This window comes from Hypoxylon trugodes (assembly GCF_022578975.1).
Source record: "Hypoxylon trugodes strain CBS 135444 unplaced genomic scaffold F4822scaffold_9, whole genome shotgun sequence".
Taxonomy (NCBI): Eukaryota; Fungi; Ascomycota; class Sordariomycetes; order Xylariales; family Hypoxylaceae; genus Hypoxylon; species Hypoxylon trugodes.
In genome coordinates, this window is record NW_026250024.1 from 1,453,347 (window position 1) to 1,475,991 (window position 22,645).

The following is a 22,645-nucleotide window of genomic DNA, read 5'->3' on the forward strand; positions in this document are numbered from 1 at the left end:
GCAACCACCAAGAACCAATGATAGTCCCACGTAACGGCAGATTGACAGATCTTCGGCGAGGGTATGTAACGTATGTACGGTGATGTACGGCGTGACTCGAACGGGCGACGCATGTCTCAGGCGGGCTACACACATCTCTACCATTCTATACACCTTCAAGAGTCTCACATCTCCACATCCCCGCATGAGAACCGGCTGCCTACCTGATCGCGTGGTCCAGACTTTCTGTCTAAAAAGGTTTTTTTTCCCACTATCTGGAAAATGTGTGTGTGTGGTGTCGGTAGCTATCCTATATGCTGGTGCAGGGTTGGGGAAAGATTCCCCAAGGTGTGCTGCAGGTAGCCATGCGTCACAGCCCGGGTCCCGAGCCGAGACCGGTAGAAACGGTGTTATTTGTCTCTCGCCGAAGCAGCCATGCGCCACTACTCGACTCCACACTGGATATGCAATGTGTGTGGGAATTTCAAGCCACGGGACCCCCCTTCGAGTTCTTGCCTAATTTTTCACTGTCTTTGGCGTGGGTTGGGTGTGTGGTGCCTAGTAAGTAGCGTACTTTGGTAGACGGTAGCATATCTGTCCACAGGTGAGGGAGCGGACCTGAGAGTGTGTGGAGTATCACGAAATCGATAATCCCATGTCATCATCCTTATCGAATTCCTAGGCCTGTGCCAAGCTTAGTGGATATGAACATGCCACTGACCAACCAACTGGAATCCTGCCGCGACATTGGGAAAAACGGCTAGAGTCCGCTACTAATGATTGACGAGTAGAAGAGCAAAATGCTTGCCTGGAACGAAAGTGAGTTAATTAGTTAGTAAGTAGGATCTCCCGAAGCCAAATGCAATCATTATCCCCATCCCGGCCGAAGATCATTCTATCATTCGTTTTTGCCACTCTCGTGCTGCCTGGCCGCCAACGTCGTTAACGAATGACAGTTTGTGTAGGTCCTACAATACACGGCAGCGCTAGTCTAGACCCGAGGATGGCATTTCAACTAAATATGATCGACAATCAGAATGCGACGCGGGGGATTAATCCCTACGACGGTATCATGTGTTCTATTCGCCTTCTAAGGCTGCCTACCTTGGCTATTTCTCTCAGGCCACTTGACCAAGTAAACTTGCGCAGAGATGGAGGTTATCGCAACTAAGTAATGCAAATGGGTGTACACTAAAGGACAACCAAGGACAATTTTAAAAAATTTAGGACTTCGTACTCCACATGCGCGAGCGCGATTGTGGATGCGAAGTAAAGAGGGTGCGTCCGTTCCCTTGTCTCCCCATGCGGCCATGTCAGGAAATGGGTCTCCCGTCTGCAAGAGTCCTAGATCTGCCTAATCTAGTACAATGTAGGTAGGCGGTGGACAAACCAATAGGAGACGAGGACGCGTATTGTCTTTTATGATTAACATGGGAAATTCATATAGAGGGAACGTATTAGGTAGGAGGGGGAATTACGGAGGGGAAGGAGGAGAAAAGGGAAATGAGTAAAAGAAAAAAAAAACAATTAAAGTGAAAAGAGAAAATAGCCCAAGAGGGGATAGTAAGAAGGGCTACTATTCCGAACCAGGTTGTAGGTGAGTGATCTACCATGTACTACGGGACATGCGGGATACGATCGTTGACCATTTTTGCCTATGGTCTATGGTGTTATGTATAATGATGTTGGAGGAAAGTGATGAATGACAGATCGGTAAGGCAAGCTGGGTCGCTGGGTCGCCGGGATAGAAAATATTGATGAGAACGAGGGATAGGAACGGACAGGGAGGGGCCAATCAGGCAGCAATGGGGGGTTTGTGAGTAATAGTTGAAAATTAATGGAATTGGTTGGGTAGAAAAAAGGGGGGTGTATCTTTATCAAAACAAAATCCAATAAAAACTGAGAAGAAGAGAGAACTAAAGGGGAATTTGGGAAAGGACAAAAAAAGAAAGGATAGGGGGAAATGCCCCGCGATCTAGCGGGACCCGGTTTCTTCCACTTTCTTCACGTTCTTTTCTCCTTTCGTCGTTGGAGGGGCAGCTTGTTGCCTAGGTGGTTATAGTCCTTATGCACATTGTCAAGTCATTGGCAAATACCATTCATTCTTTTGTTTGTCGCACAGAAAATATTAATACGTATTTACCTATTTACCATATGCGCGTCGACTAGGTGAGCACGGCGCATTCTTGGTGTTTATTGGATGTTTTGAGTCAGCTCCGACACCCTTTGGAATATCATGATATTCCACCTACTACATACGTCTAATACATCGTAGTCACTATAGCGACCGGGTATCTACCTAATTTTAATGATGAGGTGGTCTAGTATCTACATAATCTATATACGGAAAACCACATACATACGTACATGGATGTACATACCCATCGGGTCGCGGGTAAGCCCATTAAGCCGTGAAACATGATATTGACGGGGATTGAGATTAGAGGAAAAAAAAAATCTTTCACTTTTTTTTACTCTTCCAAAATTCCTTTCTAAGGTTGTCTCTTAATATTGCATCGCGCAGTTACATTTCTCTAAAAATCCTTCGAACCAAGGCAAACTGCTAGTTGAGTCGCAGTGAATATCCATACAGGCTTGATAACTCCAAAATACATGATATGATGAACATGAACATGACCACATAACCTCCTGGTATCCTATCCTATACCATCTATCTAAACAGGTAAACAGTAAACAAGGATAAATCAAACCAAGTAATAATCACAGTAACCCATTGTCGTCGTCAGTCCAACGCCTCGTAGTAATGTCTTTTACATGCAATATTCCAACAATGCCCTTTTTTTGTATTTTAATTTTTTCTTCTTTGGACTGTTTAGTCCCAGTAGTATTGCCTGTCACGGTCATCGTCGTAGTAAACCTTTTCGAGTTGCCCGCTGCTGTTACCGCGGGCCTGGCCGTGGCTGACAGTTGCCCGGCGCTTGGGTTGCATGCGCTCCCGTAGTCGTTGTCTTTGCGCCTCTTCGTCCTCGCGCCTGCGTTGTTCAGCGCGCTGCTCAGCACGTTGTTCGGCACGCTTGCGCTGCTTCTCGCGTTCAAGCGACAGTTGCTCCATAGATGCGATCAATGCGGTAGAAGATCTGTCGACGGTTACTGAGCCGCGGCGGTATCTAGACTTCGAGGGTAACGATCCAGCGGCAGGAATGATAGGTCGGTTGGCGATATCCTCATTTGCGCGCTCAATTTTAGACTGTAGCTCCTTGCTCTTCTCGCTCTCGTCGTCCTCGAATCGGACGTGGCTGCTGCGGCGACGTCGGCGACGCTCTGAGTCGTCGTCACCGGATTGCGAGCTCGATTTATTGGATCCGCTTCGGCGGTGTACGCTGCTGCGTCGCTGGTCGTTGACTACCTTGACCTCAATGGACTTTCGGGAGTGAGAGGATGTGGGGCGGTCGCGTTCTTCCGGGCTGATTTCGCGGCGTCGGGGCTCGTAGATAGGGATTGCCTCTTCGCGAGGGCTAGGAGGCATGTTGCGCGTCATGCTGTATCTGCGAGTACGAGGAGGCGTACGCGACAGCGGTGAGCTTTCGACATAGAGGTCGCGATCGCCCTTTTCGCGTCGCGATGGGCGTCTGTTCAAGTCGATAATCTTTTCGCCATTGATGTAGATTCCAGATCGCTCCTTGGAAGAGTGCTCCGAGTCAGATGCGGAATGAGAGGACAGTGGTGGAGTGGGCGGGAACTGTCCATGAGAGAATGAAGGCGGGGTGAGTTGTCCGTGCCGGAGAAATTCGGTAGGATGATGAAACGTCTTCGTGAGGTTGCACGGGACGCCATGGCGCGAGTCTTTGCACAATTCGTTCTGGATCTGTTCTACCTTGCGCCCGTCAGGGTAGACGTAGGTGTGAACGTTCTTGTGGCACATCGTGTCTGACTGTAACGTTTTATTGCGACTAGTGCGCGGTGGATTAGGTTGGATAACTTGAGGCCGTAGGCGGTAGCTCCGGGGATTGCGGGTAAAATGCGATCCTAACGAGACGCCGCTTTGGGACGGAAGTATCTCAGTTGATGATGGTCTAGACGAATGTCTACGGTTGTATACAGAGTTGTTGATAATGATCTCAGGGTAAGACAACACGGCGCGGTCAGTCGGCAGTGTCAGAGACGGAACAATCGATAGGGAGTTCAGCTTCTGGCCCTAGAGACATGAGGACATCTGAGTGATAGTGGTGGGGGATGTCGGTATATGTAGGCTTTCAAGGTGAGCGTTGCCTAGTAAAGCCTTTTTTGAAGTCTGACAGATAAGTCGAGTAGATATAGAGTGAGGTGAAGCGGGAAGATTATGTAGTAAGAGGTAGATCTAATAAGGAAGGGATATGGGGTGTGTAGGGTCGGTGCCTTAAGTACGAAGTATCGAAAGGTGATCTGTCAGGACTTTTTGTAGTTTTTTTTTTTCCCTCTGCTGTGGTAATAAGAATTCGAACAGGGGTTCGAGCAATCCCTCCCCATACCCATGTCTTGTCCTGGGTGCCTGCGTACCCAGGGCCGATGAATCATTCTTCCATGTATCGGTAAAACACCAGAAGGGAATGGTATGTTTTCAGACGGGGCCAATAAGCGTTCACAGCCCAGGGAGGCGGAGTTTGGCTAAGAAGACGGGTGACCGGACTAGGGTACAAGGTGAAATACCTAGGTAGTATGTAGTATGTGGGTGTGTGTGGGAGGGAGGGTTGTCAAGGGTAAAGGGGGTGTGTAGTGTATCCTGCTGAGTGTGTACATTAGCTACACACCCAGATTGTCTTCCTGTACCTTGGTACCGATCTTGACGAGGGTCCTTCCATCAAGCAAGGCCTATGAGGGAGCCCGGCTCGATTTGTTCATCTCAGCCACTCACTTGAGGGTTTGACGATAGACTCGAGACGAAAGTCCAGATAGACGAAGCCAGAAGAGGCCGCTGGCGCGCGCTCCCTTGACGCTTCAGCCGTAAGGCTGGCGACAAGGCAAATTACACTTCTATTCTAGAAGAAATAGCATTACCAACAGTAAGAATAGAAAAAACTAGAAGGGCCATCAAATCGACCTGGCGCGAAATGAGACAAGAAACGGAGTGACTCTAAGGACCAACATAAGGAGCTAGATCTATCCTTCTACGAAGTAGTAGTCTTAGTATGCATGCGAAAGTGAGAAAAAAGATAAAAAACAGTGTGTTCAACTGCATCGTTCGTCATGGTTTCACTATACCACTAGGTAGGGAACGCAATATGCAGTGGTGAGTGGTTGAGGGTAAGCTGCCAGGTGGATAGGTTAGATGCCACTGCAAGTAATGGCAGTTTGCATTGGTTTGTGCCGGGCTATGATGCATCTCGTTGCGCAAAGGGGGTTGCGGCGATTCTTTGCCCTCGACGTGGATTGGTAACGCAATGCGGAGGACATAGCCTTCCCGCACATTGATGCAAGACCAAGGTCCCAAGGTCCAGGGTATGGATTAGCTACTGTAGCTTGTCGGGATCGTAGCAAGAGAATGCAGTGGAGAACGATTATAGGCTCGGGGTTAGCAGGCAAGTAGGCAGGCTGGTAGGTAGGCTGGCGCAATTGTTCAATGAGCAATGAAAAAGATCTTCTCTACCACGCGAGCGATCACAGCCTCAGCCACTAAGTAAGGTACCCTTAACAACCAACAAGTAGCAAAAAAGAACCTGGCTTAGATCTAGAACAATGTCAAATGTCATATCTTATTGACACGTGCGCTCGTACGAGGAATGATGTTTGTTTCGTAGGAAACACGACAAATGGCGCATTTTTTTTTTCTTGTTCCATAGATCTCTCAACTTGTCAAGTTCAAGCGAAGAGAGAATAAAAGTGTAAAAACAGGTGTCAGTCATTCCCCGAAGAACAGACTGAGCTGCCCCTCTAGTCCAGACCCATACAACCAAACCATTCCTCTTCCATGGTTAGCTTGAGCCAAGATCTTCCATCACGTGCTTCTTTCTAATTCTAGGCTGCTACGTACCTACTTTGGTACATGTATGTACTGTTGAAGCAGGCTACGACTTGCATAACACAGTCCGGAGTCCAGGGGAGGGGAGGGAAGGGGTGGCTTTGTAGATACATACCTGTCACTCGTACTAATCGTAAGAAACTAATCTAGGCATCAAGAGATAATGCCATGAAGAAGAGGGGAGGAAAAAAACAGGTAAGTAAATGTCAATGTGTCTAATAGTATAGGTCTCTTACCTCGGACAGGGAAATGAAAGGGAAAAAAGGAGGACTGCACAGAGCATTTAGTTGTGCTTCAGCTCAGCTAAACCACGCTCAAGACCCGTTGCATGACGAAGGATTTTCACCTCCGTGTCGCTTGTCGATGCCCAATTCTCGCTTCCGGACTTTTGCGAAATTTACCGCACACCCAATCTATTAATATTCAAATTTTTATTTTTTTCAATACGCACCACTATCAACAGCAACAACCGGTTGAATACATTTGATGATTGCCATTAGTTACATAGTAGTATCAACTCACCGAAAAAAAAAATGTCAAAGCGGACTCTCTCTCCCTTACGCGTACATATATGTGAGTACACATATACGTATGCACTCTGTGTATATAGGTGTACTGTATATAGATACCTAGGTACGAATGGTACGAATAGTAACCTTCCTTTCATTTGAGCAGATTTGGCTATTCGGATTTAGCATCAAGCGAAATGAAACGAAATAGAACAGGTATTCGCTGACACACCAAATCATTCGTACCACTCCTATTCAAACACGCAGACAACATAGGCGACGCTGCGTCAGCACCTTCACTTACATCCGAGGTGTAAATAATTATTAGAATCGTCTTTTTCGGCAGGCGAAGCGCCCCCATCTCTCTTGGAAATGTAAAAGTGCTGACGGCATCTGTGCCACGGTCCACAATTGACCATATTTCGCTTCTGCTATCTGCAGCGCTCGTCATTCGAAAAAAAGCAAAAGGATTTGCATGGCCCCCAACAAAAATTGAAAGTGTCAAAAGCTGCCTGTGAAAAATCCGAGAGGGAACCCGTTCCAGCTGAAAAGTGCAAAATCGGTTCTCGCCGTCATTCTAGGAAGTTGACGATATCGCAAGGGAAAAGATCCTGTCTTCCCGCCAGGGTTAAGCCTGCCTTAAAAAGAGGCCCATGGAAATTACTAGATTCACGATTCAGCCCTATACCCTACACTACCTTCCTAAGTCTCCAGCTAGCTAACCAATTACCCAGAGCCTATACTAGCTATACTAGCTATAATAGCTCAGGTTACCCGGGTTCTTAGCTATAAACTAGCTAGGTATGTACTTACGGTTAGGCAGATTTCTTTGATCCAATCTTTTCACTCGCATGCAGCCTGAAACGTCCACTTAGCGTGTCGAATTGGTGAGGCTAAGCAGCTAAAGTGCTTGTATGGGTGGCTGTGTACATATGTGTAAAGAAACATATGCGACGTTGTACTCAGGTACCCTATCTTGACTTGTTCCGTGCTTACTTCTCCATGATCTCCACAAGCGTCCCGTACCGGTTAATCAGCAAGAAATGCTAAATCGCCCCGGACGTCTCCGGCTTCACCATCGGCGAACAGTGATGAAATGGTTCATTTATGGCATAGTACAGCCTTCAATATCATATCAATATTGTCTAATACGAAAGATTACGACACATGCACATCATAATAGCACTTTCATCCCGGTCGCGGTCTGTAGCGGGTCATATTTCTGCTATACCTACTTGGCCCCCAATCCTCCCCGGGGCATCGTATCCGTCTAGGTAGGCAGCTTGTCAACTTGCCAAGATTGAGGGCTCCCTTCATGGGGTGGATGTTCTTTTCTGTGGCCGTTTTACTTGTTTGCTGCAGGCCATCGACTCGAGCCCGCACATCCCGCTTCCGAATCATCGCCACACGCCAAATGAGGAGGGAACAAAGCAATTGATCAAATATTCAATACAAGTCACCCGACGTATCACTACATACACAATAGCGGTGAGATCGTTAACGATCAGAATCGATCAGTAATAATTTATCATTGACAACGCATAGGTACATACATGTAGGTCTAATCCCTCAACTTAATTACCGGTGGACATTTAAGGGGGGGAAGGGAACACCGTTCGGTGGCGTCAGTCAAGGCAGACAATCAAGGCACTCTTGAGATAACCCGTATTTACACTGTCCAAAGACGGCCTGTCCGACATTACGTAATTAAAAATACACTTCTAAATCGTGGCAACATATCCCATGACAGTTACATAGTTACTATCAACCTCGGCTCGCCTTCTAGTTGCGCAAGGCATCGTCGATCTAGGACTTATGACTATCTTCTACTGGATGTAGCTTCTTTCTTTTGTACCAAGGCATTAGATAGGGGTATCTACTTAGATATTCTTCACAAATGAGAAGGTTATATGAATATTCTAAAATGCGGAAATATTAACTGATCTCATCACCGAATCGGAGACTTTCGTGAGACCAATCTTTCTCCCATCATAGAAAAATCCAGGCCCTCGAAATTGAATTGTATTTGGGTATATAGCACTCACGAAGAGGTATTTAAAGATCCGCTACATGCTATACCATGTTATTAGTCCTTTATCGACTATATCGAGAAGTCGCAACCACTAGACGAATCAATCTTAAGCTACCACGTTGAGTCCATTCTATCGGTTACCATTTTCTATCCATCTAAGTGCCTACCTACTCCTTTGCAACTTCAAGGGCGCGGTCGGGAACCTCGACTAGCAGTATGGCGTGGGTATACATCGCCTCGATACCAGCTTCGTTGCCGTACTAGTACTGTTAGGGTCTACTCGTGAAATATTACTAGTGAAAGGACTTACGGTTAAATGTACGTATCCAGTGTCCCCGTGCCGTCCTCGTGGCGTCGTAAGCCAGTTGACTGTCGGCCGCTGTGGAGAGAATTCATTGAGGACGTCATCCAAAAAATCGCCCTCCCATCCTCCGGAATTAGTAACTTTAATAGGGCCCCAGTTTCCAATACGACTCAGAGACTCATCTTTCTTTGGTCCTTTGATATCTTCTTCTTCGCCCCACATATATAGTCGATCAATAGCTTCTTTATCATCCAAAACAGTCCTGGCGCGTACTTTGAGGCCAAGAGCACGGAAGACGGTGTAGACGGCCATGTCGGCACCTTTGAGGATACCGGGAAGCGATGCCTGGCTCGCCTTGCTCGTGTGTGGATACGCATGGATACAGCCAATCCCGAGGAGGCCGCCTCCGCGCATAAAATCAGGCGTAGATAAGGCTGCTTTAACTTGCTGGTAGAGCGGTAGACTGGAGACATCTAGTGCGGGACTATTCCCGGCGAGCTGCCCTACGCCCGGAACGCCATACAAGTTGTATGTAAGGGTCAATCGATGACCTTCAGTCAGTTCCAGAACTTCGTGCTCGCAGTCACTGTAGAATGCAGCCCATTGGCATTGAGCAGTCTCTGTCTTGGTCTTGGAAGTACTCCAGTCGTAGGTAGTGCTGTGCCCGGCGTGGCGTACGACCAGCTGCCCTCCTTCATGATGGCATGGAAGACTTACTACTAGCGAGCCGAATTGCGCTTCGGAGCGTGGGGTATCGACGTGTGCCTTGAAGAAGCCGGAAGGTGCTGAGTAGAACTTGTTTCTCTCTCAAGTTAGTTAAGGTACACCTTTGACGTGAGAAAGAAGGTTGGATTTGAAATACTAACGTTCAGCTTATAGAGCTCAGCTCGCACACCCGTCCTAGACTCCCTATCCGCCGCATTTGGGAGGAGTACCTGAGCAATCGTATCGATAATTCCAAGTGTATACGGGCAGAAGTCAGTCGAAAAGGCCGAACAATCGAGCTTTGTAGCCTTGCGATAGTTATTATCGAGGATATCTTTGCCCTTATATCCAAAACTGGCGGGCTGGCAATCATTGATGAGAGCAGTGAACCTGGTCTGGCTATCCTCATTGGAAGCAACGATGGGAAGGGTAATTCTGTTCGTCACACTGCCGTCTTTTGAATCCCAGCGAATGGTGATGGGCGGAGAACTTAACCCAGTTATCTCAACCTGAGGGATGCCTTCCTTGGTAGCTGAGCTTGTCTTGCCATCAACCCCAGGAGCGAGACTCTTCTTCATGGGTGAGGGGCGAAGTTAGGCGAGATATACCGAGTACTAGGCTAAGGGGGCACTCACGATAGGGATGGAACCTCCACAAGTGAATGTGGAAGACCTGCTCGCCACGAACGAACCCAATGCATCCGAGATGGCTTCGTTAAGCTGTTTCACTTGGCTGGCCTCCCGCCGGCCTGAGTCGGATACTGTGTGTGATGACATTGTGTATACTGTAGCTTTCGATGATATGATGCTCTAGGGAAGGTAGGAAGATATTGGATACCTACCGAGTCATCGCTGTAGATATTTATGTGCTGATTTAGAGCTGGTACCTAGGTACGGCCATAGTACCGCGGGTAGATGCCTAGGAGGCATGTATCATCTAACCCCCTTTTATGTTTCATGAGCGGTAACTATGCTAAATCTTACTTGGCCAATTGGACAGCTCGAATGTTTTCAACATTGCTTTTTCTGGATCAACCACATACATTGCTAGGCAGCACATCCACACACTCTGTAAGGGAGTCGATTATTCGACGGATGCCTAATAAACCCCATTATATGATATAATTATTAGGATGCTCGCATCATGGACGTGCATTTCAAGGTTTGTAGACTCATGATATTTCGTATATTTCCCGGGCTGGTGCTCTTATCTAGGTACCTAGGTACTTAGCTAGAATGGCCTCATTGATTCGTCTTGGAGGCTTTATTCTTCTGGAATATCGTTTCAATTCTCGTCGGGTAATACCTGGGTACTTTGTGGATAAAGGGTACTTGGGAGTTGGCCTGGGAAATCTCTTAATGGCCATGGACTGAGGTCGAGCTTCTAATGGCGGCTCAAAAGCCTTATTCTAGTTATTATCATCCTTATTTTAACATTCACTTCAAGAACTCCAGTATTTGCCTAGATTTCGCTGTTAAGCCATGCTATTATGTTATAGCCGAAATCCGAAACTAAGGCCCTAACGCCGCATCTACCTAGGTACTATATGAAGAGTTACCAACAGTGATGCGAATAATGAGCTTGAAGAACTTGACCGTCTTGTCTTCTGTGAGTCGAAATAATCCTACCTAGGAATAACCCGATGTTTCCGAGAGAAACCAATCACTATTTAACAGTCACCATGCCTCAGGAGACCCAGCTGACTCTATTTGTCACTTTTTACGTCAAGCCTTCGATGATAGAAGAGTTCAAAGCTGCCCACCGACCTGTCTGGGCTGCGTGCGCCCTCGAGCCTGAGTGCCTCCTCTTCGACGTGTTCCAAGACCCTGAACAACCTGGCCGCTTCCGGCTGATTGAGATATGGAACGCAACGAGAGAGTGGTTCGAAACGAAGCAACTGACGAAGCCGTACTATGCCACACTATGGAAGCTATCACGACCGATGTGGGAAAAGGAAAGGGAGATCGAGTTCTTCGAGCGTTTGGGGGAAGGTTGTAGCTATCGTAGGGGTTACTTGGACGGGGGACGCCTGATGGGATGACTATTCGAGACGATATTGTGTTAATTGCCATCTCATTATCTTTTGATTGAATGGCCCGAAATTTCCTGCGCATGGGGATTTGTTAACGTTAAAGGGGGATATCCTGTTGTGAACTCAACGCGTTGGTCGCGCGTAGCAAACTTCCACGCCTTTGGTTGTTCAGCTCCCCACTTAGGTATCTAGGTAGCTTTCTACATCTCGAGAGTTCCTAGCTACAGTCTCAGAGTTATCGGTTCGGCGTGCCGATGATGAAGTTGAATATTGCGTGAAAGCACTTGCTTCATTTCTCTGAACTCGATTAAGCTCATCATATTCTTCTGCTTAGGTACTTCGAAGAGAGTGAGATGCAGGGGTACACAAGGAGGGGGATCGCACGAATATGGCTAAAACGGCACTGTTCAGTGCCGATACCGAGGTATAGACCAATACCTAATTGATTTATCTTTCTTCACCTCCACTTTCCAGCCAGCCACCAAAACGCCAACATCCCCTATCTTTTGCGTTTGTAATAAAATGACGAACACCGAGACCTGGCAGGCCAAAGCAGCGAGCAAACGGGCTAATATCCTCACCAAAATCAATCCGGAATGGAGGTTGAGTCCCAATGACATCAGGAAGGCTTCCGCGGAGCGGGATTTGACTGGACCCTTCATCCAGCGATTCCTTCCTCCGGAAGACATATCTATCGTATCAATGGACAGTGTGCCGATCGTCAGCGCCATTAAACAGAGGAAACTCACGAGCCTCCAGGTGGCCACTGCATTCTGCAAAACTGCTGCGGTCGCACACCAGATTGTAAGCTCGTTTCTCAATTGGTTCCGATTTCGCATAATCATTGCTAGAACATCCGCTATCTTCTATTCGGTACATGAGCATTTCTGACTCCATGTGGAAATATAGAATAACTGTCTGCATGAGATATTCTTTGACCAAGCATTAGAACGTGCGAAACAACTTGACGAATACCAATCCAAAAATGGTACAACTATCGGGCCACTTCACGGCCTGCCGGTGAGCGTAAAGGACCAATTTCACGTAAAAGGACAAGACACCACGACCGGGTATGTGGGATGGATCGGGAGTAATGTAGGTATCAAAAGTCCGAGCCAGATCCACCAAGTCGAAAGCCAAATGGTTGCCGAATTGCTCTCGCTGGGGGCTATCCTCTACTGTAAGACAAGTGCGCCACAAGGACTTTTCTCCGTGGAGACCAAAAACAACATGATCGGCCAGACGCTCAACCCGATCAACCGGAATTTATCTTGCGGCGGCTCATCTGGGGGCGAGGGCGCGCTTCTCGCTCTTCGAGGCAGTACAGTTGGCCTCGGTACCGATATAGGCGGATCTATACGGATCCCGGCTGCATTCAATGGTCTTTTCGGTATCAAGCCAACACCTGGGAGATTCTCATGTCGAGATGTCGCTACTACCAATGGCGGACAGACTACTTACCCCATGGCGTCCGGATTCTTAAGTACATCGATTGACGGTATTGAGTTGATGCTAAAGTCCATGTTATCGACTCAACCATGGCTTCGGGATCCTGCTGTTACCCCCATGCCTTTTCGCCAAGATATTGTCGATGCATACCTTGGAAGATCTAATGCTGATGGCACCGCTAAACGAGGTAGCGCACCCCTAAAACTTGGCGTTCTATGGACGGACGGAGTTGTAAATCCCCATCCTCCAGTGGCTCGCGGTCTACATATGGTTATTGATGCAGTGAGAGCTGCCGGTCACAAGGTACATATATGAGACATGCGTATCATGATTTTCAAGCTGAAAGTGATGATTAGGTCGTCAAATGGGAGCCACCTTCGCATCATATTGCCCATAGAATACATGTAAGTGGCTTCTTATCAAGGTGCATTGGAATGATTTCATTGCATAATTAATATGATCGTGGTATAGGTGGCCATCATAACGGCAGATGGCGGGGAGGACATTCACAAGCAATTGAAGCTGTCTGGGGAGCCTGTGATTTCGGGTCTCGGCACTCCTACTATGACACTTCGACCACCGATGGAATTGCTAAAGTTCCAAGAACTCACCACCCAGGGACTGGAGTTTGAAGCACAATACTCGGATTACTGGAACTCGACTGCCAACGACGACGGTAAGTCGTGAACAATTACCTAAGGTATACGCGTATAGATAATCGGCGTATGCTAACCCCCCTCCAGGCCAGATCGTTGACGCATTCATAATGCCTGTCGCACCTCATGCAGCAGTTATTCCTGGAAGGTATTACCACCTAAGTAAGTGGGGAACTCGGCCGAGATCTACATTAACCATATCCCTCCCGATGAGTTCATGCTAACACAGTTTAGATTACACGGAAGCGCTTAACTTGATGAATTACAGTGTATCGGTGGTTCCTGTCACAAGAGCTAATAAGAATCTTGATCCCTTTGATCACGGATATCGGCCTTTGAACAGGAAAGATGCGAAGAATTGGAAAGCCTGTAAGCTATGGCAGACCATCGTGTAGATCAGGACTCCTGTACTAATTATAACACAGATGACCCCGACATCTACCACGGAGGTCCGGTAGGCGTGCAAATAGTAGCTCGCAAGTTTGAAGAGGAAAAGGCCTTGGCAATTGCGAAAATTGTCCATGCAGCGCTTGAGGAGGCGAAGGATCCCCAATCAGGTTCGAAAAACGCCAGTGGCGTTGGGGTCTCAGCTCGGCTTTAGTACGCAGTGCATGAGGTAAAATGAAGCTTTGATTTCCTGATGAAAATCCCCGTCAAGCTTCTTCAAACTTCATTTACTACTAGGTGGTTTACGATAAGATAATACCAACTTACGTCACAGGTGCTGACTTAAAAAGTACTTATCCACATGAAGGAATGCCATGATTGATCTCTCCCTCTAGGCCGCTTCCATCACAGGAGGACTCGGGTTACCCTGCGACATCCGTCCCGAGATTCGCGACTGCCAGAAGATATCCAAGGCGTGATTAGAAGAAAAACCATCAGCAATCGACCAAGAGAGTGCTATTCGTTCAACTATTGCTTAGTGAAGAAGACATCGCTTAATGGCAGCAGCCCCTACCTCTAGGCGCTTCGCATCAACTTGCCTATCGAGCTCGCTCACCGAATGACCACAAAGGCGCGATGCTCGATCGGAGAACTCGTTGATTGTTGATACGAAGCCGCGATGCATCACTAAACTTCTGAATGAAACGAAGTGTTGAGCTACTGATTTCTGGTCAACTCGGATGACACTCCAAGCCCTCGTAGGAGATACTGATGATCTTCCATGATATAGCGCACCCGATTACTAATCGAATGAGTTACCTCATATTGTTGAGGATGCGAACAACTTTACGCTTAGTTTTGGAGCGACTTATATTCGAGTTGATGAGCTACGTATCATTCAAGGTAGAACTGCAGCCAAATTGCGTAAATGAATCCAGTTTATGCTCCAACTTTAGCGATAATCCTTAGAAAAACGGATCTAGAATCTATTAAAAGCGAAAACGTAGCGCCTAGCTATAAAATACTTTGACCGTTGGTAACATCTCAGCTATCCCGACATTTCCAATCACCAATTGAACAGGGGTTGGAAGTAAGGGAGTTAATTGGCACCCTGCTGTAGAAGTACCTAGGTATTACCTAGCAATAGTTATAAGTAGCACCTTGCCCTTAAAGACAACTTGGAATTCTACATTTAATTGCCACTGCTCTTTCCACCAACTCCCTTGACAGATCAACAACATACCTACTGTCTTGGTTGACCTCTCGCTAATCGACGATCAACATGGACTATCATCCTTTACTAATCACGTTAAGTGTAGCCTTGCTCACCGCATTAATCCTTGGGTTTACACCCGCTTCGTCTCCACTGCGAATACCTATACTTCCCATATTGGGTTTATCGACCTGGCATTGCCTTCTAACATGTCCTGACTACATTAGCAGGAGTTCCTGGGCCTCGGCCGTGGGCGGATATACATTATCTTCATTCTTTCATTATCTAGATGCCGTCATTCTCAGCCCATAGGGTTACGAAAGTCGGGGCCCTGTAGATGACTCGGTAAAGGTAACCACACGATCAGCGGCTCTAAGTAAAACCTTCAAGGCGGGCCCAAAGCGGGTTCGCTTGTCTGGAATACTGTCCCGAGTGAAGTTCGGTTTCTGTCTTCTTTTCATGACGTTTCATCAATACACCATACCAGGTTAGAAACGTTCCACCACTGACAAGAAGCCTACGTTCATCCAAAGCACGGTTCCTTAGTCATACGGCAGCTACAATAGGAGTTTGCTACCTGCTACTAGACATGGATTCATCATCAGATACGGCAGTTGAGTTTTACTCGGTGGATAAGATCGGGCTACTCTCTAGAATTCACGATGTGTCAATAGAGGAACTCGTCATGAGATTTTTCGCCGCTGTTGGGCTAGGTGTTGGCCTTATATCCTTCCAACGTGGTGTTTACAGCGTTGTAGCCTTCTTCTGTGTGGCGGTAGGTCTAAGCGTACCTGCAGACTAGCCGCCATTTAATGGATCGATCACGGAAATCTCTAGCCTGAGGTACTTCTGGAGGTAGGTCTACCCGCTACTTCAACTGGGGATTTTCCTTCATGCTTAACGATTCCTCTCAGCACTTTTTGGCATCAGACCAATACCCACCGGCTTCGTAGCATGTCCAATTTCCTGTTGCACAACATACTTCACTTACGACGGAGAACCAGATTGGTACGGTTTTTACGAATTTGGGTCATATTCCTCATATCTGGTATATGGCATGTTGCTATCGATTTCTCTCCAGGTAGGTATGTTATACCATAACCAAAGTTTCCATCCACGGGCTGTTCTCAAAATAGGTACATAGGAATACCCATCCACGACTCGGGGGCGTTGCGATTTTTCTGTATCCAACCACTAGGGATAATTATCGAGGATATGATTCTCACCTACGCACCTCCCGTAATACCAAGACATAAACGTGCTCGGCGTATCTTAGGCTATGTTTGGGTAAGTTTATGGATGGCTTGGACAGCACCTGGATACCTCTACCCCATCATAAATAAGAGTGACCCTGCGCATGGCGGAGTGGTGCCATTTAGTATCATTAGTTATATCAAACGCCTATAGACCTCCCGGATTACCCCGCCTGTCTTACCTCTATAGAAGGCTTTAGCACCCGGGAAGTGTCGCAAGCTTCGGATTCTGTCGACACTTTTAATAGCACCCTAATTGTTTTAGGTGACTCAACAGAGACTATATTTCGGCATGGAATACGCGAGGAATATCTAGATGTAGCGCTTCTACTTGTCATTCCTGCCGATAAACTACGTGTTGTGTAGTTTCAAGAGGGACACACGGAATTTCGCTATAGAGCCTGGTACGCTAGAAGTTACTCCGCGGGGAGTATGGCGGCATAAAGGTTAAGAGGTTAAGCAAGGGCTTGGGATAGGGTAGTATATGAAGAGGCGCATGGGTTCAAAGCAATCCGAACAGAAAAACTGCGAAATCGAGTAAAGCATTATCTTGTTGGCGCGCTAGGAAGATGAAGTATTTCAAATAGATGATTCAGTTACCTTACCTCAACATTGGGCAAGTAGGTACTATTTGATGTGTGATGGGATACCTTGGTATAGATACAGGTAATTGCTTCAAAATTTAGTGATCTACCAACTGATCCTAGAGCCTCTGAGAGCGCTATATGGAAGAGAAAAACCCCTAAGTTATGGTGGACGATAGCGCCGAAGTGGCGGATATTGACAGTGTTCCAAATGCGCTATAGTTATCAAATGTCGCTAGCTTTTAGGGCATAAAATGTATGGAGTTTATTCCAACCCCTTCGGCGATTCGCAATTGACGTTATAAGAATCATCTGATCTCTCGGATCTTCTATATATAACTAGGTGCCCACCGAGTTTTAATATGCTTTCCTAGACTTATTTGTGTGGCTACTTCGTATTAACTGAGTTAATTCGTACTTAGGACATTGTCAAAACATCCAAGTGTCTAGGCTTCTATTAACAGGGGGCGACGCCCACTATAAAGAACCGAGTGTGTGGCGGGGTTTCGTGAGATGGAGCATCCTATACCTACCTAGGTACACGCTAAACAGCACTGTAATTTCACGAATCTAGGTACTCAATTATAGAGACCCTGAATGAAAAGATGCGAATCTATTTACATATATCACTCCTCAAATTAAGGATACTAACCTCGTCTAATGATATCAACTGATACATCACGCCCAGTCTCACGAGCAAAGACGTTGTTCGTGCAGTTCTACCCTCTTCATTTTTTCTTCTCCGCCAACACCGTGCCTTAAACCACGATGCACACCCTTTTCAAATCAACAAAACCTAGACGCCATGCTAATGTAACCTTGCCGGTATCTGCTTAGCCATTGGGCTATTAAAGCAGTGCTATGAAACAAATTGAATAGATGAATTTTTATATATATCCGTTGAGTGTTCTTGGTGATTAATGCAATTGATTAATGACTCGAGTTTCCTGGAAGTTCTACAGGTGGTCCTGTTGGGTGCTTCTGTGTATCTGGCGCCTCACTATTTCACATGTTAGACTTTGAGGAATTTATAGAGGTGAAGGATGTAATAGGTTTCTCCTTACACATATAAGTGTTGTTGTTCGTGTCCTGGCATACCAGGACCGTAGGGTGCAGGCGCGTACCCGGGACTCGGGTGGCCCATGTACGAATTGTGAGGGCTTCCCATCTGCGAACCCCAAGCTGTTGGACTGGCTGATCTGTATGGTTCCGCATACGTAACAGAGTAAGGCGAAGGCATAGGCGGGGGACTCTTGGTGCCGTTATCGTAATAATTGGCTTCGATCATCTGTGGCGGGATGGTAGTCGGTACTTTGCTTCGTCGATATCCTTTTTCGATGCCACCTTTCCTACCACACAAATAGACTAGGGCGACGATGATGGCGACCACGGCGGCTCCTCCTATTGCGATTCCAGCGATAGCCCCGCCCGACAGCGAGTGCTTTCCGGACCCATTTCCCGAAGTTGAATCATCATCCGGTGTACTGCCTTCGTCGGGGAAGTCTTCGCCGGGGCTGAGTTGAAAAGTCGAGTTGTTGACAAATTCTTTTTGGATAGCTAATGTAAATGTATCATTCTATATGGGAGTTAGATGCGATTATATCTTCTCTTATTAAGGTATAAGATACATACCGGATTAATAACGCCAACCATTTTCGATCCGATACAAGAGTCAGGCGCAGAGCTTTCGATTTGTCAGCTTCATGGTCACACTTTGACAGCTTGCTTTGAACTTACCAGTAGAAGAAGACCGGATCTGTTGTATTCACTCTCAAATCCCAACTCGGAATCGGGCTCTGTAATGTGTCTTGTTCTATAGGACCGCTAAAGAAGCTCTCGGAGGGGTCGTTGGTTAATTCCCATGGTATGCATGGCTTCTTGAAATCTGCTCGCACGACAGAGTGGTTCTTAGGATAAAAGTTGAAACCTATCGTGGAAACGGTTAGAGGACGATCCAGCTTTGGGTAGCTATCTCGACTTACGAATTATGTCACCTATGTTTGCCGTTATCGTGTCTGGTTGGAAGTCATGCTGTAGCCCAACCCTGACTGTATGCGTTGTCGCCGTACTTGAATCGGTTCTTGCAGCGACCAAATTGCTCTCTTCAACCGTTGGAGTCTGCGCGTAGACAGCCATGAGCTGAGCCGTCACGGCGACTAACAATTGTGATGATCTCATGGTGACAGTATGAGTTGTACAGTTAGGTTGTCGCAAACTTGACGATTTGCAGAAGAAAGCTTTGGGCAAGAGTTCTAGAAATCAGAAAAGAAAGCTAACTAGAGAAGTCCGTGGAGTCAATCAAACGGTTGCTACCGCACATGGGTAGCAACGAAAACCTGTGGGATTTACACATGCCATGTGGAGTTACGAAGGACTTCCTCCACCCTGGCACAAAAGGTAACGTCAACTCAGAGGGCGAGGAGCTGAGTGGCTCTTCGATGGGAGATGTATCGTTAGGGCTGCGCAAGTCGGGTCTCTACACTTTCTGGCCTGTCGTGCGGCTACGAACCAGACCAATGAGGCGGGTCTTCTATTCTCTTGGTATTCCAATAACCCTAGTTCGCGATACTACATAAGCTTATTAGACGTCTCCAAAACTTGGGTAGAAATCCACTCTTCTAGCTTATAAAGGACTAGCAAATGCGGCTGAGATGTTTTGGTGCTCCAACATGCCATGGGTTGGGTCGATGGCCAATTTCAACTTAACCTTTAAATAGATAGGAAAACATGTTGATGAGGCCATCATAGACCTGCCAAGAATGGCTTGTAAGCGCTAAGGCTAAAGGATTAGCAGCTTGACTATACCTAAACTAACAAGACTGACCGAACGAATTAGTTACGTTAAATAGAATTGAACTACACCTAATGTAAATAGGAACTCATCCGACGTACCTGGTGAATATTGTCCTACTTAGGAAGTAGTTTATAAGTATAAGTCCTAGCCCGCTCTTCTCAAGCCACTTATTTCAACGTCGCGACCACGATACCCTGTCCATCTCCAGGTGGCTGATAGAAGCCCTCGATGGCTAGCCCCGCTGCCTCGAGTAGGGACTTCCACTGCGATTCACTTCTCTCCATTGAAGCAACAACGGTCATCATCAACAAATCCCACATGGCTGGAAGCAACTCGCAGCCTACTTCGGGGAGAATGAAGTCATTGATGACTAAATAAGAGTGACCCTTTTTCATTGAAGCTTTAACGTTCTTTAGGATCTGAAGGCATTTCTCATCGTCATAGTCGTGGATGATGAACTTCATGAAGTAAATCCGAGCATCTAATTGGCCAATATTCAGCTTATATCCCAGGCACAAGGATCGACGATATTATCTAATCTGAATATGGGAAATGTGAATCCTACCTTTGACAGGCGCCTCAACGAAGAAATTCAAACCGTGTTTCTCAATTCGCGATGATAACGAAGTCGCAGTATCGAGGACAGGCGGCTGATCCTGAAGCACCACTGGGACGACGAGTCAGCAATCGCATTGAACGGGGCTTTGGTGTCACGTACACCTTCCGGCTACGTCAGGAAATTGTTGTTCGAATTCAGTAATATCATGGCCTCTACCTCCACCAACATCCACCAAGAGTGGGGCTTCACTGTCGATGTCCCCAGAAAGAAGCTTCTCGCGAACTGGGAACCAGGTAACCCACGAAGGGCGACTTCCTCTATCGCCCTCAAAATAAGTGTTCGCATCATCCCAATGACGCTTATTCTCTGGTTTGGCCAGCCACGGGAAAATCTCGATACCCTTAGCGTCGAAGGCGTTATGGAAGGCGCCGTCCTTCGGGTCGAGTGGGTTATGGTGGCCCTTCTGCTTGAACCAGGATGGTGCAAGGGCTGTCGTTAGCATGGGGATATCGTAGCTAACGGAGAAAAGTAATTGTCAACGCGCGCGCCTTGATTATCATCAAACGACATAGCGTTCGAGTACTCACATCCATCTAACCGTCCCTTCAGTGGTTCTCTTGCTTAGGTGTTCGGTCCATTTTGTCGGTCCATATATGCCAGGACCCTTTTCTGCAACGTAGTTCGAGGCCGTGAGCACTCGGAAGAGACGTCCTGCACTCTATTAACGCTTCGCTCGCTTTACTTCGTAATACGGGAAACTCACTTAGCAGAAGCTCATCGGCCCCCGTCCTTTGAGCTAATTCCCGCACAGATATCTCATCTTTCTCGGATAGGATCGAGAATATATTCAATTCAACGAAAATCCGAATTACCATCCATACCAAAGGCTGCGAAGAGGAAACTGTAAGTTATGGCGGCACGCGATTGGGTGTGGGTGGCATTTGGGGGAACATACCGTATAACCCAACTTGAGCACGGCATCTTCTGTTTTTTCGAGGGATGCTACAAGACCCCTAGCCGTCTTCAGCGCGCTCACCCTCTCTGACTCAGTCAGCGGTTCTTCAGCATGCTGTTGTAGCGTGTTGGTGAGTTCCAATGCACCCTGGAGTACTTCTCCCTTTGAAGACATGATGAGAGGAGTCCTATAAGGACAAACGGAAGCTGCAGAATATCTCCGATGCTACTAGGTAGCTAAAGCTTTGGTGTTTATAGCTTTATGCGAACGATGCGAAATTCCATGTGCCGCTGGGGTGAAGAACGCGCGTCTGCGGCACATATAACCTACCCGGCCACAGTGATAGGTCGAAATCAGATATCAGTAACCAACATCGTCTTTTTATATGTGTTGGGAAACCAATAAGTATATCGTTATGAAATAACTTTCACTGCGGAGTCGATCGTTCATGCGAGTGTGATTCGGTTTATATGGGAGTCCCATTAATTCAAATGCCATAATCAGTGATGATCGTGCGTGTGTGGGCTTCTCCCTGCTTGTGAAGGGTGGTGAAGATATATCAGCATCGCATCATGATAGCCTAATTTGATATCCTGGGTTTTCTGGAAGTTTGGGTCTCCCTCTCGAACGGAGCGCCAGTTCCGATTCGATGAAAGCAATCCTTTCCCTCGTCAACGAATTTGACAATGGTTTGGCTACTACGTCACGCCCGAAGGTCCAGGGCGTGTATAACCCGGCAAAACACCCATGAGCAACCCCTCTTCGTGATAGTATTCGCAGGGCTAAGGCTAGAAACCCTTTTCCATCGTCGTCATCTCGTATGAGTTCAAGTCTCTTGAAAGCCCTCCACCCACCCGCTGTTCGTGGGGATGAGTCGGGGATTGCCAGATAACGATTTTAGCAATCCCTCGTTGGTGGGGTCTCTGAGGTATGACCGTGGCTTCCGGCCATTATGTCGGTAGTTACCGTTGCCATTACTAAGGGCTTTTCGCCTGCTAGTAGTCCTCAGACACGGACTGATTGACCTTTTGCTCGAATAGTCAACGGAGATGCTACACTGGCTGGATATGGTTTGGGCTGGTCGTCGCGGTCACCTCGTTTGACAGCAATGAATTCGCAATTCCTCGAGACTGAGCCATATCGTTGAGGCCGTGCCGCAGGACTACTTAGAGACAGCCATTAGACATTGCAAGTGCGTATCTGTGGTTCGCACGGCACACTTTGCCGCTCGTAACGGATATCGGATGCTCATAGACCCGAAATATATGCTGACTAGGT

At 47.1% G+C, this 22,645-nt stretch overlaps 7 protein-coding genes across 7 annotated transcripts; 3 read left to right on the forward strand and 4 right to left on the reverse strand.

Annotated features, from left to right (window-relative positions):
- Positions 1 to 2,812: 2,812 nt before the first annotated feature.
- On the reverse strand, positions 2,813 to 3,862 carry F4822DRAFT_433352 (uncharacterized protein; the record flags this gene model as incomplete). The annotated part of the gene is made up of 1 exon (XM_051461824.1): positions 2,813 to 3,862. The coding sequence occupies one exon, from the start codon at positions 3,860 to 3,862 to the stop codon at positions 2,813 to 2,815; it is 1,050 nt and encodes a 349-aa protein (XP_051310586.1).
- A 4,575-nt stretch (positions 3,863 to 8,437) lies between these two features.
- Positions 8,438 to 10,231, reverse strand: F4822DRAFT_374042 (uncharacterized protein). The gene is made up of 3 exons (XM_051456309.1): positions 9,647 to 10,231; positions 8,787 to 9,575; positions 8,438 to 8,736 (listed from the first exon to the last, which is right to left on the reverse strand). The coding sequence occupies exons 1-3, from the start codon at positions 10,061 to 10,063 to the stop codon at positions 8,644 to 8,646; spliced, it is 1,299 nt and encodes a 432-aa protein (XP_051310587.1). The 5' UTR covers positions 10,064 to 10,231; the 3' UTR covers positions 8,438 to 8,643.
- Positions 10,232 to 10,989: 758 nt separating this feature from the next.
- On the forward strand, positions 10,990 to 11,725 carry F4822DRAFT_374148 (uncharacterized protein). Its single transcript, XM_051456310.1, has one exon. The coding sequence runs from the start codon at positions 11,128 to 11,130 to the stop codon at positions 11,524 to 11,526; it is 399 nt and encodes a 132-aa protein (XP_051310588.1). The 5' UTR covers positions 10,990 to 11,127; the 3' UTR covers positions 11,527 to 11,725.
- A 314-nt stretch (positions 11,726 to 12,039) lies between these two features.
- Positions 12,040 to 14,223, forward strand: F4822DRAFT_433354 (amidase; the record flags this gene model as incomplete). The annotated part of the gene is made up of 7 exons (XM_051461825.1): positions 12,040 to 12,321; positions 12,427 to 13,269; positions 13,323 to 13,370; positions 13,438 to 13,642; positions 13,710 to 13,784; positions 13,857 to 13,991; positions 14,048 to 14,223. 7 exons carry the CDS (start codon positions 12,040 to 12,042, stop codon positions 14,221 to 14,223), a joined length of 1,764 nt encoding a protein of 587 aa, XP_051310589.1.
- Positions 14,224 to 15,231: 1,008 nt separating this feature from the next.
- F4822DRAFT_416348 (uncharacterized protein) lies at positions 15,232 to 15,608 on the forward strand. Its single transcript, XM_051459336.1, has one exon. It carries the CDS (start codon positions 15,292 to 15,294, stop codon positions 15,532 to 15,534), a length of 243 nt encoding a protein of 80 aa, XP_051310590.1. The 5' UTR covers positions 15,232 to 15,291; the 3' UTR covers positions 15,535 to 15,608.
- Positions 15,609 to 17,876: 2,268 nt separating this feature from the next.
- F4822DRAFT_374273 (uncharacterized protein) lies at positions 17,877 to 19,628 on the reverse strand. Its single transcript, XM_051456313.1, has 4 exons — positions 19,042 to 19,628; positions 18,797 to 18,986; positions 18,692 to 18,743; positions 17,877 to 18,635 (listed from the first exon to the last, which is right to left on the reverse strand). The coding sequence occupies exons 1-4, from the start codon at positions 19,235 to 19,237 to the stop codon at positions 18,120 to 18,122; spliced, it is 954 nt and encodes a 317-aa protein (XP_051310591.1). The 5' UTR covers positions 19,238 to 19,628; the 3' UTR covers positions 17,877 to 18,119.
- F4822DRAFT_374196 (S-adenosyl-L-methionine-dependent methyltransferase) lies at positions 19,570 to 22,180 on the reverse strand. Its single transcript, XM_051456311.1, has 7 exons — positions 21,368 to 22,180; positions 21,176 to 21,299; positions 21,000 to 21,123; positions 20,572 to 20,927; positions 20,419 to 20,520; positions 19,952 to 20,334; positions 19,570 to 19,832 (listed from the first exon to the last, which is right to left on the reverse strand). The coding sequence occupies exons 1-6, from the start codon at positions 21,539 to 21,541 to the stop codon at positions 20,021 to 20,023; spliced, it is 1,194 nt and encodes a 397-aa protein (XP_051310592.1). The 5' UTR covers positions 21,542 to 22,180; the 3' UTR covers positions 19,570 to 19,832; positions 19,952 to 20,020.
- Between the last annotated feature and the right edge of the window lie 465 nt (positions 22,181 to 22,645).

Excerpts from the sequence above, each read along its gene's own strand:
- F4822DRAFT_374042 (XM_051456309.1), bottom strand. The coding sequence starts at position 10,063 with ATGAAGAAGAGTCTCGCTCCTGGGGTTGATGGCAAGACAAGCTCAGCT. Across the intron at positions 9,576-9,646 it reads CTGAGCTCTATAAGCTGAAC|TTCTACTCAGCACCTTCCGG; the intron begins GTTAGTATTTCA and ends GAGAGAAACAAG. Across the intron at positions 8,737-8,786 it reads CTGGATACGTACATTTAACC|TACGGCAACGAAGCTGGTAT; the intron begins GTAAGTCCTTTC and ends TAACAGTACTAG.
- F4822DRAFT_374148 (XM_051456310.1), top strand. The coding sequence starts at position 11,128 with ATGTTTCCGAGAGAAACCAATCACTATTTAACAGTCACCATGCCTCAG.
- F4822DRAFT_416348 (XM_051459336.1), top strand. The coding sequence starts at position 15,292 with ATGGACTATCATCCTTTACTAATCACGTTAAGTGTAGCCTTGCTCACC.
- F4822DRAFT_374273 (XM_051456313.1), bottom strand. The coding sequence starts at position 19,237 with ATGAGATCATCACAATTGTTAGTCGCCGTGACGGCTCAGCTCATGGCT. Across the intron at positions 18,744-18,796 it reads GATCCGGTCTTCTTCTACTG|CTCTGCGCCTGACTCTTGTA; the intron begins GTAAGTTCAAAG and ends ACAAATCGAAAG. Across the intron at positions 18,636-18,691 it reads TGGTTGGCGTTATTAATCCG|AATGATACATTTACATTAGC; the intron begins GTATGTATCTTA and ends ACTCCCATATAG.
- F4822DRAFT_374196 (XM_051456311.1), bottom strand. The coding sequence starts at position 21,541 with ATGTCTTCAAAGGGAGAAGTACTCCAGGGTGCATTGGAACTCACCAAC. Across the intron at positions 21,124-21,175 it reads GGCCGATGAGCTTCTGCTAA|GACGTCTCTTCCGAGTGCTC; the intron begins GTGAGTTTCCCG and ends AATAGAGTGCAG. Across the intron at positions 20,928-20,999 it reads GAAGGGACGGTTAGATGGAT|CTACGATATCCCCATGCTAA; the intron begins GTGAGTACTCGA and ends TTTCTCCGTTAG.